The 19,079-nt window shown below is 39.9% G+C and overlaps 1 protein-coding gene across 2 annotated transcripts in view; it reads right to left on the bottom strand.

Annotated features, from left to right (window-relative positions):
- LOC126252102 (E3 ubiquitin-protein ligase Ubr3) overlaps window positions 1–19,079 on the bottom strand; it is a 304,811-nt gene that overhangs the window by 71,242 nt on the left and 214,490 nt on the right. Inside the window, exons 18-19 of one of the 2 annotated variants that reach the window (XM_049952962.1) lie at window positions 16,856–17,026; window positions 4,352–4,545 (exon numbers count right to left, since the gene is read on the bottom strand). In XM_049952962.1, coding sequence (XP_049808919.1) covers window positions 4,352–4,545; window positions 16,856–17,026 — 365 coding nt within the window. The remainder of the gene's footprint in view (window positions 1–4,351; window positions 4,546–16,855; window positions 17,027–19,079) is intronic. The other variant, XM_049952963.1, reaches the window with a different exon arrangement.

The following is a 19,079-nucleotide window of genomic DNA, read 5'->3' as shown; positions in this document are numbered from 1 at the left end:
CGCTGATATGAAACTTCCTGGCAGATTAAAACTGTGTGCCCGACCGAGACTCGAACTCGGGACCTTTGCCTTTCGCGGGCAAGTGCTCTATCAACCGAGCTACCGAAGCACGACTCACGCCCGGTACTCACAGCTTTACTTCTGCCAGTACCTCGTCTCCTACCTTCCAAACTTTACAGAAGCTCTCCTGCGAACCTTGCAGAACTAGCACTCCTGAAAGAAAGGATATAGCGGAGACATGGCTTAGCCACAGCCTGGGGGATGTTTCCAGAATGAGATTTTCACTCTGCAGCGGAGTGTGCGCTGATATGAAACTTCCTGGCAGATTAAAACTGTGTGCCCGACCGAGACTCGAACTCGTGACCTTTGCCTTTCGCGGGCAAGTGCTCTATCAACCGAGCTACCGAAGCACGACTCACGCCCGGTACTCACAGCTTTACTTCTGCCAGTACCTCGTCTCCTACCTTCCAAACTTTACAGAAGCTCGCAGGAGAGGAAGTTTCATATCAGCGCACACTCCGCTGCAGAGTGAAAATCTCATTCTGGAAACATCCCCCAGGCTGTGGCTAAGCCATGTCTCCGCTATATCCTTTCTTTCAGGAGTGCTAGTTCTGCAAGGTTCGCAGGAGAGCTTCTGTAAAGTTTGGAAGGTAGGAGACGAGGTACTGGCAGAAGTAAAGCTGTGAGTACCGGGCGTGAGTCGTGCTTTGGTAGCTCGGTTGATAGAGCACTTGCCTGCGAAAGGCAAAGGTCCCGAGTTCGAGTCTCGGTCGGGCACACAGTTTTAATCTGCCAGGAAGTTTCAGATCTGTAGGTTGTTCGGGGGCAGCTCCTGCCACCAGTGATCGGCTGGTTGATCGGCTGCCAGAGGTGCGTCTTGGTGACACGGAAGACTGCTGAGGGTGGCTACCTCTGGGTGACGCTGTAGGAGAGGCACGCCATGATGGAGAAGGAGAGGCACGCCATGATGGAGAAGGAGAGGGACTTTGTTTCGCCTTCTTGGAAGCAGGACATTGAGATGAGGGAGGATTAGATGGTTGTGAGTTCTGAGTATGAAAAAAATCTTCACAAGTAGGCTCTTTTCTTTATGAAGTCCAGCGTCTTATTTTGGGGTCCATGATTTAGCAGGAGCCGATGAAGGTTGAGCCTTAGAGTGAGCGTGGATAGTGGGGAGGTTGAACGGGTGATCTTTGGGCTGGCCGATCTGATGACCATGGCACTAAAGGTGAGTTCGCAAGTCTGCGTGGCTACCTCCTTAGTAGGTCGAGGAGAGGCGACGACAGTGCTATATTTACCCGCTGGGAGCACAGTGAGCTTTCTACTGGCAAATAACTTATGAGCAGCAAATGTAGACACCTTTTCCTTTACTCGTATTTCCCGAGTAATTCGCTCATCTTTAAAAATAAGACAGTCTATAGAGGAAGCAATGTGGTTGCCCATACAGTTGTTGCAATGAGAGGATGGAGGTGGACAACCACCCTCATGGGCATCCCTGATACAGACAACGCATTTGGCCATATTGGAACACGACTGGCTGGTATGATTAAACCGTTGAAGCAAACGTGTAGGGTTGGGGATGTAAGGGTGAATTGAAATTGTCTCATATCCCACTTTAATGAAACTTGAAACTTCCTGGCAGATTAAAACTGCGTGCCAGACCGAGACTCGAACTCAGGACCTTCACCTTTCGCAGGCAAGTGCTCTACCAACTGAGCTACCCAAGCACAACTCACGCCCCTTCCTCACAGCTTTACTTCTGCCAGTACCTCGTCTCCTACTTTAATGTTTGATGGAAGTTGAACTCTGTCAAATGTCAAGAAGAGAGTGCGGATCAGTACCAATTCCTTTTTAACCCTTTTCATGACTCGATGTATGGTCGTTATCCTCTGATCAGACAGGTAATTTTGAATATCCTCATTGGATAATCTGTCGAGTGATCTTGTATAAACCACCCTGCACGATGAATTTGAAGTATGGTGCGCTTCCATCCAGGCAGGGAAGGTGTGTAACAGTGTAGTTTGAAGCAATTTATGTGCCTGGAGGGCACTGTCTGTTTCTAACAACAAGGTGCCATTTCGTAACTGGGAACAAGACTTTACAGGACCTGCAATTGCGTTGACATCTTTCTAAATAATTAAAGGGTTAACTGTGAAGAAGTGTTGACCTTTGTCAGACCAAGAAACAACTAGGAACTCTGGCACTGATGGAAGAATTGTCGATGGCTGAGACTCATCTAGCTTTCTCTTGTGGGCAGAAGTTGTAGAAGTAGAAGAAACCAATGCGAAAGTACCCCCCATGATTACTGGCATCTCCGATGGCGCGCTCCTTCCTAGTGGGGGCCCTCTCTAAGCGCACTCCAGCATTAGGTGATTGTCCACACCTCAGGTCACACCTCCCGAGAAAAGGACAGAAGGACCAATCGCTATGTTCGGAAGGTACCAGCTCGGGTAATCACCCTTCCCTGGGCGTGGCCTGGCTTTTATCAGGGGATATGTACACGTCCTACTTGTCTACCCAGTGCAGGGACTTACACGTTACCCCATTAAGGGCTACGTGTGGGTCGGCCTTCACACACACACACACAGGAAGGAAAGAAAGAGAAAGGGAGGAACAAAGAAAAGGAAAGAAGAGAAGAATTCTCAAACACTGCAGCGAAGGAGAAGATAAAGAGAAGAATCAAGGAAAAGAGAAGGACAAAGGAAGGACAGAGACTTTCCAGTAGAGAGATAAAAACAGAAACCATGTCTTACAGTCACAAGCGTCTGTCTCTGGACATAGTCACAAAACATACTCCCAAAGAGAGGGAAAAAGAGGAAGGGAAGGGATTGGAGACAGGGAAGGTGTGGAAAGGGAAGGTATGCAGACCGGACAGGAAAGAGAGCTGCACTAGCTCGGGGTCCCATGCTCACCACACATGTATACACAAAAGAATTGTGGACCCCTGGGAGGTTTTTCAGTCTCTGTTGTTCTAATGATTTATTCTTATGATGTATCGTTATGCATCAAATAGCAGTTTGTAACTGCTTCATTTTGAATTTCTCTCTATAATAATACACATAACTACAAATAACAGAATATCTGTAGTCTCATATGTGAATATAATGCCTCCTAATAATTACCTTTCTTGAAGGATATGCATCTCTATTGTAATTTAAGGCTGTTACAGACTGCAAATGCTCTCTCTGATACTCAACAGTTCAAATGATAACAGTGATTATTGAGTATTACTTAAAAAAATTATGACCATAGTCAGTTGAATCCAAATATGAATAATTAAGTTGAAATTTCCTGGCAGACTAAAGCTGTGTGCCGGACCAAGACTCAATCTCGGGAACTTTGCCTTTCGTGAGCAAGTGTTCTACCAGCTGAGCTACCCAAGCACGACTCACGATCCATCATCACAGCTTCAATTCCACCAGTACCTCACCTCCTTCCTTCCAAATTTCACAGAAGCTCTCCTGCAAACCTTGCAGAACTAGCACTCCTGGAAGAAAGGATATTGTGGAGACATGACATAGCCACAGCCTGGGGGATGTTTCCAGAATGAGATTTTCACTTTGCAGCGGAGTGTGCACTGATATGAAACTTCCTGGCAGATTAAAACTGTGTGCACACAGTCATACCACATGGTGGCCTATCCCAACATTGATCCACATTACACATTAACAGCATTTGTGAAGTGACTTGCCGTGTTTGTGTGTCATTTGTAATCAAGCGGTAGCCGGCAGCGGATGTGGCAACACTATAGGGCAAGTAACAACGACGTCAACTATCAAGGAATTTTATTTGGATGACAGTTGTTCTCTGAAGCTTATTTGTGCATATTGCGTTGTTATTGCTACCTTAACCTTTATGTCAAAATCTTGTAAGAACAATAAATGAATATTAAAAAACTACAAACCTGGTTGTACCCACCGTTAATCCCACTGTAAATTGTTCTCGTTATATTGTATTATGTTTTGTAGATGCTTGAAATTGGGTTAATACCGAAACTACAATCATAAAATAAAATTATAACAGCTGATCACGATGAAAACCTTCAAAAAATTTATAGATGCTGTGGGCCCATATTACAAGAAAATAATTTACTATTACTATATTTCAGGAACTAGCTCTTCCACAGTTACACTTTATGCCTTTACTTATTTACCCACAACTAGTTTGAGAGTGACACCTTATCATGAGCCTGGTTATGCCAGATATACATCATTCTTCGTAGCTGGCATACACTGAAGTTGGATCATATCTAACAAGGGTTACCTCACTAGTGGAGATAAGTCCATTCATTACAGATTGTGTTGTGACTGCTAAGTGAAATAGAAAAAAGATTAAGGACATAAGTGACACTTACTTTCAAGCACCTGTCCAAGCAGTCACCACAAGACTTCCCACCAGCTTTTCCCTGTTTCCTTTTCTTTATGTGAACTTTACGTGTACCTGATGTTGAAGGAACAACTTCAGAATTAAACGAAGTACCTGCAGGTACAACTTCATTTCCAGAAATACTGGGGTTCCATTCCAAACTTGGCTGACTTTCAACTGGGCCTGCAATTTAAAACATTAAAAGTAAGTACAGCTGCATAAGAAATACTGTTTCATCTGCTTGTTACTGTTGATGTCATCATTGTTGTTGCTACAAAATTCAGTCTGAATTGTATTAGATGTTAAATTTTTGGTCTTTTGCAGAAATGCTTTTCTTGTTGCTGATAATTTCAGGGTTGCCACAACTTTCCCAAAGTGAAATTCCCTGATATTTCCATACAAGTTTTACAAATTTTCCCTGACAAATTTTCAGATCTCAGGGGTTAAGACATAAGTTGACAATCTGTCTTTGAAGCTATGGTACAAGAAACAATAGCGCAAACAATGTTATATATATGTTAAATATGTCTGCTTGTGTCTGTATATGTGTGGATGGATATGTGTGTGTGTGCGAGTGTATACCTGTCCTTTTTCCCCCTAAGGTAAGTCTTTCCGCTCCCGGGATTGGAATGACTCCTCACCCTCTCCCTTAAAACCCACATCCTTTTGTCTTTCCCTCTCCTTCCCTCTTTCCTGATGAGGCAACAGTTTGTTGCGAAAGCTTGAATTTTGTGTGTTTGTTTGTGTTAGTTTGTGTGTCTATCGACCTGCCAGCTCTTAAGTACTAACATCAACATCTTTTGTAATGAACTGTTTTTTGATGGAGAAAGCAAGCCACATGATGTGTGTGTTTCAGTAAGACCACTGATGTTATTTTATTTCAATAAAACCACACACATTGTGTGGCAAAAACACACATTTCCTTGGAGTCACAAGACAGTTTTAAACTACCTTCACTGGTTTCAAAAATAACCTCAGAAAAAAGAAGGCCTCTTGAAAGAAGTGAATAAGGTGGAGAAGAATTGTGTAAACCAACACTGTAGGTTACCACCTATAAAATGTTGGTTCTACTATGTTCGTTACTGTTGGTTATTGCCCACTGTGTTATATATATTATCTTACAGGTATTGTGTGATTTTTCTTTTGAGAAATACATGAGTACATAGCAAACAAACCACGAGCGACTGACAATTTTCTTCTTCTTCTTATCATCCACACTTTCTAACATAGATAAATGAAATTTCTATAAAACGCCACACTGTACAATGTACTTGTGGTGAGACAGTCCATCAGTCATGGCCTCTGGCCTGCTGAGAAGCACCGCAGTCCTGGGCCCATGGATAAACCATGAAAATCTACTGCATTATGCCACACACAAACAGACCCAGCCAACGAGCAGATAGGTGAGACTACATCCAACGGGCACGGCCTGCGCATTAGTGGGATCCTAATTGCTTCAGATCGCCAGGCCCGATCCATTACAGATACCCACAGAAACAGCCTGCGATTTTGACCCGTCGCAGAAATCCACCCTTGCAACCAGCTATTCACGAGCCACAAACAGTGTGTTGATGAAGAGAGACCACAGTGATCACTCCATGCAACAGATAACTTGTTCAAACACTTCGAGAATCAATAGTAATGAGGATAGGCAGCAACTCACCGTAAATATGATTGCTGAGCCACGGACAGACATGTGGAAAAGATAATCACACTCTCACAGCCAAATTTTCAGCCACAGTTTTTGTCACAAAATGAGAGCACACACACATTCACAAATCACTCAGACACTACTTGTGCACACGACTGGCATCTCCAGCTACTGTCTCTGAGAATCAGATCCAAACAAACCACTCCTCACACCTCGCTGCCACTCATTGGCAGCTGTTAGGCTGGTGGCAAGAAGTGGTAGCAGCACTTACTGCAAGCTGAGGGAAGTGGTAGGAAGGGGAGAAGCAGTAAGAATGAGGGAGTAGGGAAGCAGTGCATATACTCAGCTGCACCCACCAGCAACGATGCATGACACCTCTGCAAACAAAACATTTCATCTCCTGAGACAAAAGTGAGATTTTTCCAATTTTTTTCCCCAAATTCCCCTGATTTATCTGAAAATTCCCTGATATTCCCTGATTTCCAGAACCTGTGGCAACCTTGAATTTTCATTTTATATACTCTCTATATCAGTCATCATCAGTTGTCTTGTTGCCCAGAAAATAAAATTCGTCTACTGCTTTTAATGTCATTTTCTCATCTAATTCCCTCAGTGTACAGTGCAATGAACATCTGAACTGTTTCTTAACACTTTTTTTTACCCTTGAAAAGGCCTTATAAAATCAAAACTCTTAAGGTAATGGATTTAGATGAAATCGGAGAGGACCTAATAAAATATTTTGGACCAAAACAAAATTCATTACTTCCCCTGTTGATTTGTCCCTAAATGATGAACTAACCCCAATATGTGACACTGACATCCTCTTTGATTTTTGGAACGCAACATGACAGTGATTTTGAATGTCATTGCTTCAATGAGTCCTTGGTGGGTTTCTGGAGGTACATGGCACCACATGTTTAGGCATCAGTCTCTCAATTCTTGTAAATTATGGCCTGGTGGTTTGTGGATGTGAAGCTGGCACCCAATTGTGCCCCATATATTACCCTCGTGTGCGGATCAGAACAATGTGAGTTCACTACCATGCTCTTCCAACCACGGTGCATGATGCAGACAGTTATCCTGTTGGAAAATGCCACTGGTGTCGGAGAGGATGTCAATCAAGATGGTATACAAGTGGTAAAACATAAGATTCACGTAGTCCCTGGCTGTCTACAGTGAGATGACAAGATTCATGGGATACCTCCTATTGTCATGTTGAACCTCCTTTTGCGTGGCATAATGGGTCAACTTTACATAGCATGAACTCCACAAGTTGTTAGAAGTCCCCTGCAGAAACACTGAGCCATGCTGCAAGCCATGCTGCCTCTATAGCCCTCCATAATTGCGAAAGAACTGCCAGTGCAGGATTTTGTGCATGAACTGACCTCTCGATTATGTCCCCATAAATGTTCGATGGGATTAATACTGGGCGATCAGGGTTGCCAAATCATTTGCTCAAATTGTTCACAGTGTTCTTCAAACCAATCACAAGCAATTGTGGCCCACTGATGTGGTGCATAGTCATCCCTAAAATTTCTTCGCTGTTTGGGAACAGGACGACCGTGAATAGCTGTGAATGGTCTCCAATTAGTCAACATAACCATTTCCAGTCAATGATCGGTTCATTTGGACCAGAAGACTCATCAGTTCCTGTAAACACAGCCCACAAGCATTCTGGAACCACCACCAGCTTGGACAGTACTTGTCAACAACTTGGGTCCAAGGCTTCATGGGACTGTGGCACACTCTGAACCCTACCATCAGCTCTTACTTAGCCAAAGATGGCCTCACCTGATCAACTCACCATTTTCCTGTTGTCTAGGGTCCAACTGATATGGTCATGAGCCCAGAGAGGTGGTGCAGGAGATGTCATGCTGTTAGCAAAGGTACTCACATCCGTTGTCTGCTGCCATTGCTCATTAACACCAAATTTTCTCGCATTGTTCTTATGGATACATTTGTCGTATGTCCCACAATGATTTCTGTGGTTATTTAATGCAGTGCTGCTTGTCTGTTTGGACTGACAACTCTAAGCAAACACCACTGCTCTCAGTCATTAAGTGAGGGTCGTCAGCCACTGTGTAATGCCTGAAAATTTGGTATTCTTGGCATACTCTTGACACTGTAGACCTCAGGATATTGAATTCAAAATGATTTCCAAAATGAAATGAGCCATCCGTCTAGCTTCAACTACCATTCGGTGTTCAAAGTCTGTTAATTAACGTTGAGCAGTCATAATCACGTTAGAAACCTTTTCACATGAATCACCCGCCCATAACCACATCAGAAACTTTTTCTCATAAATCACCAGAGTGCAAATACCAACACCAGCTGTATATGTGTGTATGACTTTGTCATCTCTGTATTATGTCCCCATCCACACTGGTCTATGTCCACAACGCACTGCATGTTTGGAACTGCCTTTCACCTGCACGGCGGCATATCCGTACACAATCATCAACTTCTTGTAAAAAAAAGTGGAATTCATTCAACCGGGTGACATGACTCCACTAATACAAGGTTCCATCTTCATGTCAAATATCAAGAACAATACAAGCCAGCTAAACACCACTATAGAAATGTAAAACATGTGAATAGCTTCAAATATTTGGGTGAATGGAATACAATAATAGACTGGATAAAGAATCCTTAACAACAAGAACCAGAAAAACTGAAATACCTTTTGAAACCAAATGCTACATTTACAACAAAGAACTCTTTCTATAAATACCAAAATTCATCATTACAACTGTCATAAAACCAATGTGCCTATATACATCTGAATGTTTTATCCTTTCTCAGATATGTTTGTTAGGGAAATCAGAAGAAAAATGAGAAAAATCTTACACGGTATACTGGATCCAAAAAATAAAAATAGGATTTATATAAAAATGCCAAGACGTGATGTTTGGGACTTACTGAGACAAGAAATAAAGAACTATTGCCAAGCCGATAAATGATGACTAACACAATATATTAATGAAAAAACGTGGGGTTGAAATGGAAGGGGGGAAAGCTGACACCAACTGATTATCAGTTTATTATGGTCCTTAGCTGGTCCTCTTAGTAAATGATAATAATAATAATAATAATAATAATAATAATAATAATAACAACAATAATAATAATAATAATAATAGCTGCAGTTACGATATGGCTCACATGCTGTGAGAAGCATAAGAAAGATATCAACTAGGATCTTGTGAATTTTTCCAAGAATAATTTATGAAACTCAAGGCGATAATCCAAAATACTAGTATCACCACTAAATACAGACTGGCCAAAATTCAAACCTGAAGACATGCCCAGACCTCAAAACAAAATTATCTGTAGAACAATAAATAGTGGCAGATTAAAGCAGTGCAAAACAACTGAGAATTATTCTCTTAAGAAGTTGAGTATATTCTTAAATGTATTGTGCATACATAACTACCAATCACTAAACAAAATAAATCATACATCCACCAGCACAGCAAATGGCAACACTTTAATAATAATTACCAATCACCCCACTGTACTCAAGACATTTCAACTCTGTGGGAGAAAAAAAATGTATGATAAAGTTGCACTGTGGATAATAGCTCTATTTCAAGCAAGTACCTTTACAATATAGCAGTGTTTTTCAACCTTTTTGAATATGCAACCCCTTTCCAAGTAAAAATATTCTGTTGACCTCCAGAACCATAATAAAAGTATGCCAGCTATTTCAAAGGCAACATATTTAATTTTCTTTCTACTGATACTATACTGATCGAGAAATCAAGTCCAATGTGAAAAGCAGTCACAGTGCTCTACGGGTAGAGATTTAATTAATATTCTTTGCTGCAGTAGAGGCGTGGGGGTGAGAAGAGGTCAGTGGGGGGATAGTCACACATTTTTGGTGAGTACAATCAGTTGTGTGAGTACGCCAGCAAGTATGAGCATGATTATTGTCTTCACGCTTCGCTCTGAGTGAGCATAAAATGGACAAGTTTCTTAAAAGCTCTGTGCAACCCTCTATGTCTGGTACAAGTGGCAGTGGCAGAAGTGAATCGAAACTTGGAGGGGGGGGGGGGAGGAGGACTTTATGACAACAGTTATCTGAAGTATGGTTTTACTGTCATGAACCATGAACAATAAACCTCAATTTATAATTTGCAGCAAAGTATTGTGATGTGAGAGTATGAAACCATCAAAGCTTCTGCATCACCCCTCAACTAAACATTCCAAGGAAGCTGATAAACCGTTGGATTTCTTCTAAAGGAAACTGAAAACACTTAACTGGTAGCAAACTACTATGATTCAGGTAATAAAACCGTAATGTTAGTTGTTGGTTTCAAATAGTATTAATGTTTCTAATTTTTATTCTTTTTCTGATTTAACAATTTTTTAATCCTATTTTAGGTATCCAGTGTCAACGAGAGCACATTACTAGCTAGCTACCAAGTTGCTACAGCAGGGAAGCCACATACAAATGCAGAGAATCTTATTTTGTCAGCAACCCTGGATACGGTTGAAATTATGTTAGGTAAGCAAGAGGCAAACATGCTACAAAGCGTACCACTTTCTGATAATACCACTGAACGTGGAATAAACAATATGGTCAGTGACATTCGAGAACAGATAGTCAAAAAAGTAAAGAAGAACCCACATTTTGCTTTGCAGTATCATGGAAGACATTTTATTTCGCAAAGCACTCCCTGTAAACACTAATGGTCAGTGTTTGTATGACATATTTTTAGAAAGCACTCACAACTACGAGATTGATTGGAGAAATGTATCGCCATTTGTAGTGATGGTGCTAAAGCTATGACTGGTAGTAAAAGTGGGCTCGTCACGAAATTAAAATCAATAATGCCAAATTTTTCGTAGACACACTGCTTTCTTCATCGACACACTCTGGCAGCCACAATTTTAACTTCTGATTTAAATTACGTGCTTAAAGATGTGATCAAAGTTGTAAACTCTATTAAAGGTAAAGTGCTGCAAACTCGACTGTTTAGGATCATTTGTGAAGACGAGTTCGCTCCATCATAATCTCCAAGGGCAAGAAGAAAACACAATAACAGCTAAGGATAAAATCAAAGAATTCCACGCAAACTTAGTTCGTGATCAACATTTTTACAAAAGATGATGTTTGAGTCTTTCCATCGTATTCAGATGATTGTCGAAGAAATTGCAGTGGACCAGTCGGTGGTACTGAGTTCTCACATTCCTTGCTTTATACAGAGCTTGCATAATTTGGAAGAGAAACTGTTAAGTTACCTTCCAGAGCTGAACTCTGACACTGAGAACAGTCATAGATGGACACTAAATCCTTTTTTAGATATGTCAGTAAAACTGACTGATCTCAGCACGAGGATGAAAGAAACACAGATTTAGCAGCTGATGGGATGCTTAAAATGGAATTTAATTCGCAAAAGACTGACGTCTTCTGGATGAAGAGAAAAGAAGATTATCCACAGCTGGCAGAGGACGCTTTGAAATTGTTAGTGCCATTTGCCACTTCCTACCTTTGTGAGTTAGTGTTCTCTTCAATGATGAACTTAAAAACTAAGAAGAGAAATAGACTTCAACTAGAAAATGATTTGGTGATATGTGTCTCAAAAGCAGAACAACAATTTGACAAATTATTAATAAAGGCACAGCCTTCTCATTGATACGGTTGTACTTTATTTCATCTGGCTAAGTGGCACACGAGGCAAATATCGCTGATGTCGCTCTATGAATAAAAACTGTTCAAAACAATAAAATCTTAATAAGTGTCAAGTATGCTTTTTAATAATGCAAATGAGAGACATTAGCCATCATGCATCAAATTGCAGTTGTGCAGATAAAGCGCTGTGCATTTGCGTATAATAGCTGGATCGCATCATTATTGTTATTGACTATATTCTTCACAGTATGGTTTATGCAACGCGGGAAAGAAATGACAATGAAATAACAGAAAACGTGGAGGAAAAACGAGCATAATGTTTTACATCGGTGTTGTTGTTATAGACTCATGTTCCTTCATGGCCCTGAAATACCTCTGTATGAATTCCATTTTAGATATGTCATCGTTAACCAACACGAATTCAATAAAGCTGCACATTAACCGATACGTAGGCCGATGTTTCATTCAGCTAGCAGTCTTCTGTGTTAATGACTCATTTTGAAGAGAAGGTAAAACAAATGTCTTTTGGCGACTTCTTGTAAAAAAGGATGTACATTTTATAAACTGTTTTAGTATTTTATCAGAATGGAATACATTATCCTTTTTTTTACGTGAATTCCAACAGAAAAATATGTTTTGCATAACGAATGCTTTGCAGTGCAGGTAAGACCCAGAAGTGAATTATCATCACTAAACGAGGTACCACTGTATAGTCAATTTGTAAACAAGAAGATCTTTTATTCGAATTTCTCACAGTTACTTACTGGATCTTCTTCATTTAGTTATGAATCGGTTCCTGAACACACTTTTCTAGCGTAGCGTTTATTTGTCGTTAACATGGTGTATTTATTACAAAACGATCTACATTATGCTCAATTCAGAATTAATGTTAAACAAGGAATTACGTAACTTTAATAAAAAATAAATACCATTTTCCATAGGCCTATGTTTTTGTATTACAGGGCCTCTAGTTTTGAGACATGTAGCAGGATAGTTATTTCGTTTACTTTCATTCAGTTTCAAAAGAAGACAACATTTCTTTTTAATTAATTGCGAGAATATGTAGTACATATTTTTACAAATGATGGTACTAGTTTTTTGTAAGATATTTTACAACTCTTCACAGCAATCACCAACATTAACTACACGAAAGAAATGACAAATTAACCAGGTGACCAGCAACGACGATTTTGTGGGAATCCCGATGAAGACACAGAACTAAAAAAATACAAATAACATCAACATGCAGTGTGTGAATTAAAGTCTGAATTGAGCTCAGGCATCCTAGAACCGCTTGATAGAAATTTCTGTACTTCATACCTTGTCTTACTGCTGCCAATCCTAGAGATCTATTGTTTGATTCGAAGCTTGTTACTGAAATGCATTCTAGTAACCATGGCGCCAAATCTTTCACGTGAGCTGTGTGTGTATTGTTGCAGCCATTTTGTATCACACTTGAACGTGAGCATCTTTTAAATGTGTTTTCATACATTGTTCTCATTCCATCTGATATTTTTATCACAGCAGATGATTGGCATGTAAACTAAGTTGTCAGTAATACACAAGACGCTGCCACTGTACCACCATCCCAGCCCGGAAGTTGATGTGGTCCATTCCCTCTCCCTGCAAACCTCTCAGAGGTAAATACTATCTGTACAAGACTTAGTGACTCTCGCTGCCCTAGTTCCAATCCGCAGAAGTGGGAAGAGATCCAATAGACATCGTGTTGCTTCTCACTGCTGCAAGTGTTTGCGTATTTGAACTCCTCAACAGGTTTAAATTAAATTCATATTCATTATTATAAGTAAGTACTAGATCTGAACATGAGCGAATTTGCAAGATACTTTCACAAAATCTTGACACTTCTGTGTGATATTTGTACTATAGCAGATGATCGTCATGAAACATACGTTCAGCCAGCCTGCAACTGCTTTCTCCTGTGACCGCAACCTCCTGAGCAAGGCTTTGCGACCCCCCCCCCCCCCCCCCCAGGGGGTCACGACCCACAGGTGGAAAAACACTGCTATAAGTAATGGAAAGTCCTGGGGGAATGTAAGTAATTTAAGGAGTAAAAGTAACAACTCACCAAACAGTATATACATTGAGTCATTCAACGGCACATAAACAAGGCTTAGAACTTTGCTAGTTTTTGGAACACCAAGTGGCACTCAGCCACCCACACAATCTACACAGTATCCTACTCCATCCTTCTGTCACACTTAATCGCAATCTTCTGCAAGTGTCACATCCCTAAGAAAGTGCAAGGTGCAAGACCTATGTTGATACGTTTTTCCAGCACATCCTACTCCAGTCCCGTCATAGGTCTACCGTACCCCATCATAGGTAGGGCAACCTGTGAAAACACTCATCTCATATACCACCTCTGCTGCAATTTCTACACAGAGTTTTATGTGCGCATGACCACCAACTATATACCCAAACGAATGGTCACCGCCAAAGTGTGGCAAAGAGCAGAGTTGGCTACACAGAGGCACAACATGCTCTTGAGCAAAACATTATTAATTTCAATGGCTAGTTCACAACTCATGTCATCTGGTTCCTTATCCCCAACAGCAATTTCTCTGAATTACGTAGATACGAGCTGTTTTTCCAACACACATTCCTCAGTCCTGAAATCCTTCTGCCTCAATCTTTGGTAGCACCCCCCCCCCCCCAACCCCCATTTCATCAACTTCTTTCCATGGAATGTATTTGTGAAAACCTGTACTGGACCGGGACTCAAACCCAGATTTCCTACTTATCGCGAGCAGTCGCCTTACCATTTGTCTATCCAAGAATTACTCATGGCCAGATCCAAACTTCCATGTGTTGTCAACCATGTATCTGGCAGTGAGTCATGCTCGGATAGCCAAATGGTAAGACGACTGCTCATGATAAATGGGAAATCAGGTTCGAGTCCCAGTCTGCACAAATTTTCATTGCCGTCATAACATTATACAACTGATAGTTGTCCATATTTGCAACTGCGAGTACATCTATTGCATCGTACTTCAGAATAACACAGACACTGCTATATTTGTTCCTTTATCTTTGTTTGTAAAAATATTTCTTGAGAATTGTTTCTACAATTCTAAAGACCATATGACCACCAGCCATTGCACTACACATTGAGTTACTCATGGTATTTACATAAGCATAACACAGCACACTGTCCATGATGAAGCTGAAACTCAATTTTCTACTCCAGATATGTAATTCAGGCTGAGACTGGCAAGTATTTCTGCATCATCATAATGTAATTATCATAACAGTTCATGTGAAGCTATTTAAATGTAATATATTTTTCTGATACTCTTGATATATTTTACGTACACAGATGTAAGTTCTCTGCAAAGCTAAAAACTTCAACCAGTATCAATATAAAATTTTATTGCAGTGTGTCATCATATAGCACAAGCATTTGGTGCAAGCAGTGTACTTAACCTAAAAAGTCAGTTGTAATGAAACTTTTTTACCAAATATATTTCATAAGCACTGAGCAATTATTCCATCTGTGCCTGATCAATAGTACACCATCTTGAACTGTGGAGTAGTGTGTTTTGAGTAAGTATCAGTAAGTATCTTATCAAAAAATATTAACTGTTGATATTATGTACATCTGGTTCGATAACTTTGTTTAATTCGACAACTGCAGCCTCTACATTAAATTTTCAGCTTGTGCATTTCTAGGGATTCTCTTCATAGACACACAATTTCTAAATCATCCATGCAACTGATGCATAAAAGTGACAGCATGTCCTCAGACAAACCAACAGCTGTACTTGAAGAAAAACTTAAGAGTAACTAATAGCATAACAAAATCTCTATCAAGCAATTTGTAATTACATATTATACTTTCAAGTGTGAGGAAATAACTTTCAAGAGAGATCTGTCTACGGTTGGGGCACTACAGAAGCTACAATACAACAATAACTACAGGAACACACAAAATTATCCTACGTCGCTACTTATTAGCGGAAACTGTCAAGGGCACGCAATATTGTCAGCATGCATATGTCAGCCTTCTGACATATGCTGCCGGAGGAAAGACCTATCCCGATTTTCCCATGTATTAACTGTTGGCTATACACATCCATATTCCACAAGCATGTTTTCTAATGTCACTTTCAAGAAACATCTGTACCACCACCACCACCACAAAATGAGAATTCATTCTTGTTCAAAATTTTTTTGGAGTCGAAACATTAAAACTCCTCCTTACCCTGGCAATCATAGAAAACCCATTGAAGGCAGAGAACTGAACATCTGACAACTGTTTATGCTCCTATTATTTAATTTTAACTGTTCATGATGCAACTGCATAAAAACCAAATAATGAATGGAGAAAAGGAATAAAGGAATTAACCCAAATAAGAGTGACCCATTACCTGAATGTTGTATCACTTTGTTTTACAAATTTTAACATTCTTCTATACTCAGTACTCTGGATCCACACATTTATTTAATTTCAGTTCATTTTCTCTAATGACCAATGATCTCTTAAAAGCTATGGAATTCTGCAATTCACTATTAAATTCTAAGAACTAGCAACATCAACAATTTTTCTTCCCCACTGTCCTGTTATTTCTGTATTTCTGGAATAGAGCATATATTTCCCTTTCTCCTACTCGCTGTCTAGTCGTCAGAAAGGGCAATATTCTAGCATCGGAAGCAAGATGGAAACAGTGAAGCAAAATTAGAAAAGGCAACCAATGATTGATTGATGGATGGATGGCATATAGACACATGAAACCGATCCAAAAAATCACACTAGCCTCTGGCCAACAATTTCACTCTTTTTCTAATATAAAGACACACACACACACACACACACACACACACACACACACACACGAGAGAGAGAGAGAGAGAGAGAGAGAGAGAGAGAGAGAGATTACTAATATCGGAAAAAGACTTGTGCAGAAAGCTAGTGTGATTTTCTGGTCTGTTTCATGTGTTGATGCTCCACCCATCATTCATCTACAAATGACTGGTTACTTTTCCTAATTTTAGAGATAAATAAGAGCTTGAAGTTCACTACTGTTAACTTTATGTTCTTATTGGTACTGCCATGATAAGGCCTTTCTATGAAAGGAACATGTTTACCTACTTTTAATAAGCTTGTGACTACATCATTTATCTCTCATCTAAACATCTCAAATCTTGCTACTCACATATCAACAATTAGTGATGATCAGTAGTCTTACCATGTGGACCAAACTCAGGAGTATGAACGGAACCTGCAGGAACAACAGCTTGACTCGAAGTTCCAGCTGCTGATGGAACTATCTCTGTGCCTGACAGCACTGCTGCATGCTGTGATGATGATGAAGGACGAGCAGGGCGAGGAGTACGGGTAGCATGCCTTAAGGCAATGTCTGCAAACAATTGGTACCACTATTCACTAAAAACACTGTAACATTTTCTTTGTTCAGCTATTAAGCGGCCTGCTGTCTGGGACCCTAAAGTATTATGCCATGACATTGTTAGAATCATATTATCATTATTTTCTGGGTACACTCAGAAACATAAACAGCCAGCCAGAAAAGAGTAACACGAGAATAAATAAAGGTTGTGTGTGTGTGTGTGTGTGTGTGTGTGTGTGTGTGTGAGAGAGAGAGAGAGAGAGAGAGAGAGAGAGACTTGTGAGTGAAGATACAACTAACGAAAATTTCATAAACATTTTGTTATAAAATTCACTCCCATTGAAAACGAGGTATGTGTATGGGAATGTTTTTCTTCTCAAAATTATTCATCAGTACAATTTAAATATAAGGGCCTTTCCATAATTGAAGAGACAAAGTGAAGCAGAAATGAAACTAGAATGAGATTTTCACTCTGCAGCGGAGTTTGCACTTATATGAAACTTCCTGGCAGATTAAAACTGTGTGACAGGCCGAGACTCGAACTCGGGACCTTTGCCTTTCGCGGGCAAGTGCTCTACCAACAGAGCTACCCAAGCACGACTCACGCCCCGACGGGGCCCGGCACACAGTTTTAATCTGCCAGGAAGTTTCAGAAATGAAACTGCTTGTAAGAGGAGTTTCATGACTAAGCTGGCACCAATGGGAGGATCTGAGAACAGCTGGCATATGAAACCTGTTTTGTTTATAACCTCAATACTGCATTTAATGATGAAACATCTGCTTGAAGTTTCCACATTACTTTAACAATGTTGAGTGGTCCATTATTTGCTTTCTGAAAGGTAAAAGCTGGCTAAAACCTTTTCTCGAATGCTTTTACATTGTGATGAAAGTTATATAAACTGCAAATTTTTTCTAAGTGGGTAGAATAGTTAAAAAAACAGTTGAACCTTTCAGGGACTCAGTGACGAGTATGTCCTGGCCAGTCCATGGATGTGTCAGCTCCTGCTCTTGATCCCTGCATTGCTCACATTATTCATGAAGACCAACATACTACAGATGAACATATAGCAAAAACAAATTCAGGGTGGGTTATGAAGGAATTAATGTAACAACATGAGGAAACAAGACTCGAAGTGTTTATAGACTTGAAAGATGGATATGAAAGGGAATGTGACACTTTTATGAACAAGATTTTAATGTGCGAGTTAATCATTTTGAACCTGAATCTAAAAGACAAAGCATGGAATGGAAGAATTTGTGGGAAAGTGGCTCAAACAGCAACAGAAAAACTTTTCCATCATGTATAAAACAAACCTAATTCATCATTGCGACAAGGGTATTAATATTGGTGACGTTAAGTTGAAAAGTAGTAAAAAAATCTCATTTTGTCTCTCTAATTATTGAATGTCCCTCATAATAAAGTAATGCAGAGTTACATTTTTTGTGCATGGCACAACACATTTCAGGAATTTATTTCCATTTTCAAGGGGTATGGAAGTTTATATTAGTACCAGCAAACCCCGATTCTTTAAACAAACTCCTTTGACGTTAAGCACATAAGTGAGAAAAAATTTAGAAAAGATTAAAGCTTAAAGTTTGTTGGAAGCCTCTAAACACTTTCATTATGAAACACTGGATGAATATAGTCTGGGTAATTTGTGCTCCACTATAAGCAAAAACTAGTTTCTCACATATATCAATGTTTATGATGTCATGTCTCCTGAATTATGTGCCATATAATGACACAATTTTGCAAATAGTTTAGTAGTAAAGAAGTAAGAAATTAAAATGTCATGCCTGATGTAGCAGTTTTACTGCAAGAACAGTGAAAATGTAGTAAGTGACGAACATTTTTCCTTTCATCACATTGTGGGATATGTCAGCAAGGAAAAGTTTCGAATAATTTGTAATTATGTGCAAAGCTTGCTGGAAGTCGCTAAGTGCTCTCATTCTCAAACAGAGGATGAATAAAGTCCGGGTATTTGCACACCATCACTTTCGCTGCTTCAAAACAAGCACATACTTTCTAACTTTAATGCTTGTCTTATTGTGTTAAATTTTTAAT

Source organism: Schistocerca nitens, chromosome 4, assembly GCF_023898315.1.
Source record: "Schistocerca nitens isolate TAMUIC-IGC-003100 chromosome 4, iqSchNite1.1, whole genome shotgun sequence".
NCBI classification, from domain to species: domain Eukaryota; kingdom Metazoa; phylum Arthropoda; class Insecta; order Orthoptera; family Acrididae; genus Schistocerca; species Schistocerca nitens.
This window is presented reverse-complemented; position numbering and strand designations above follow the sequence as displayed.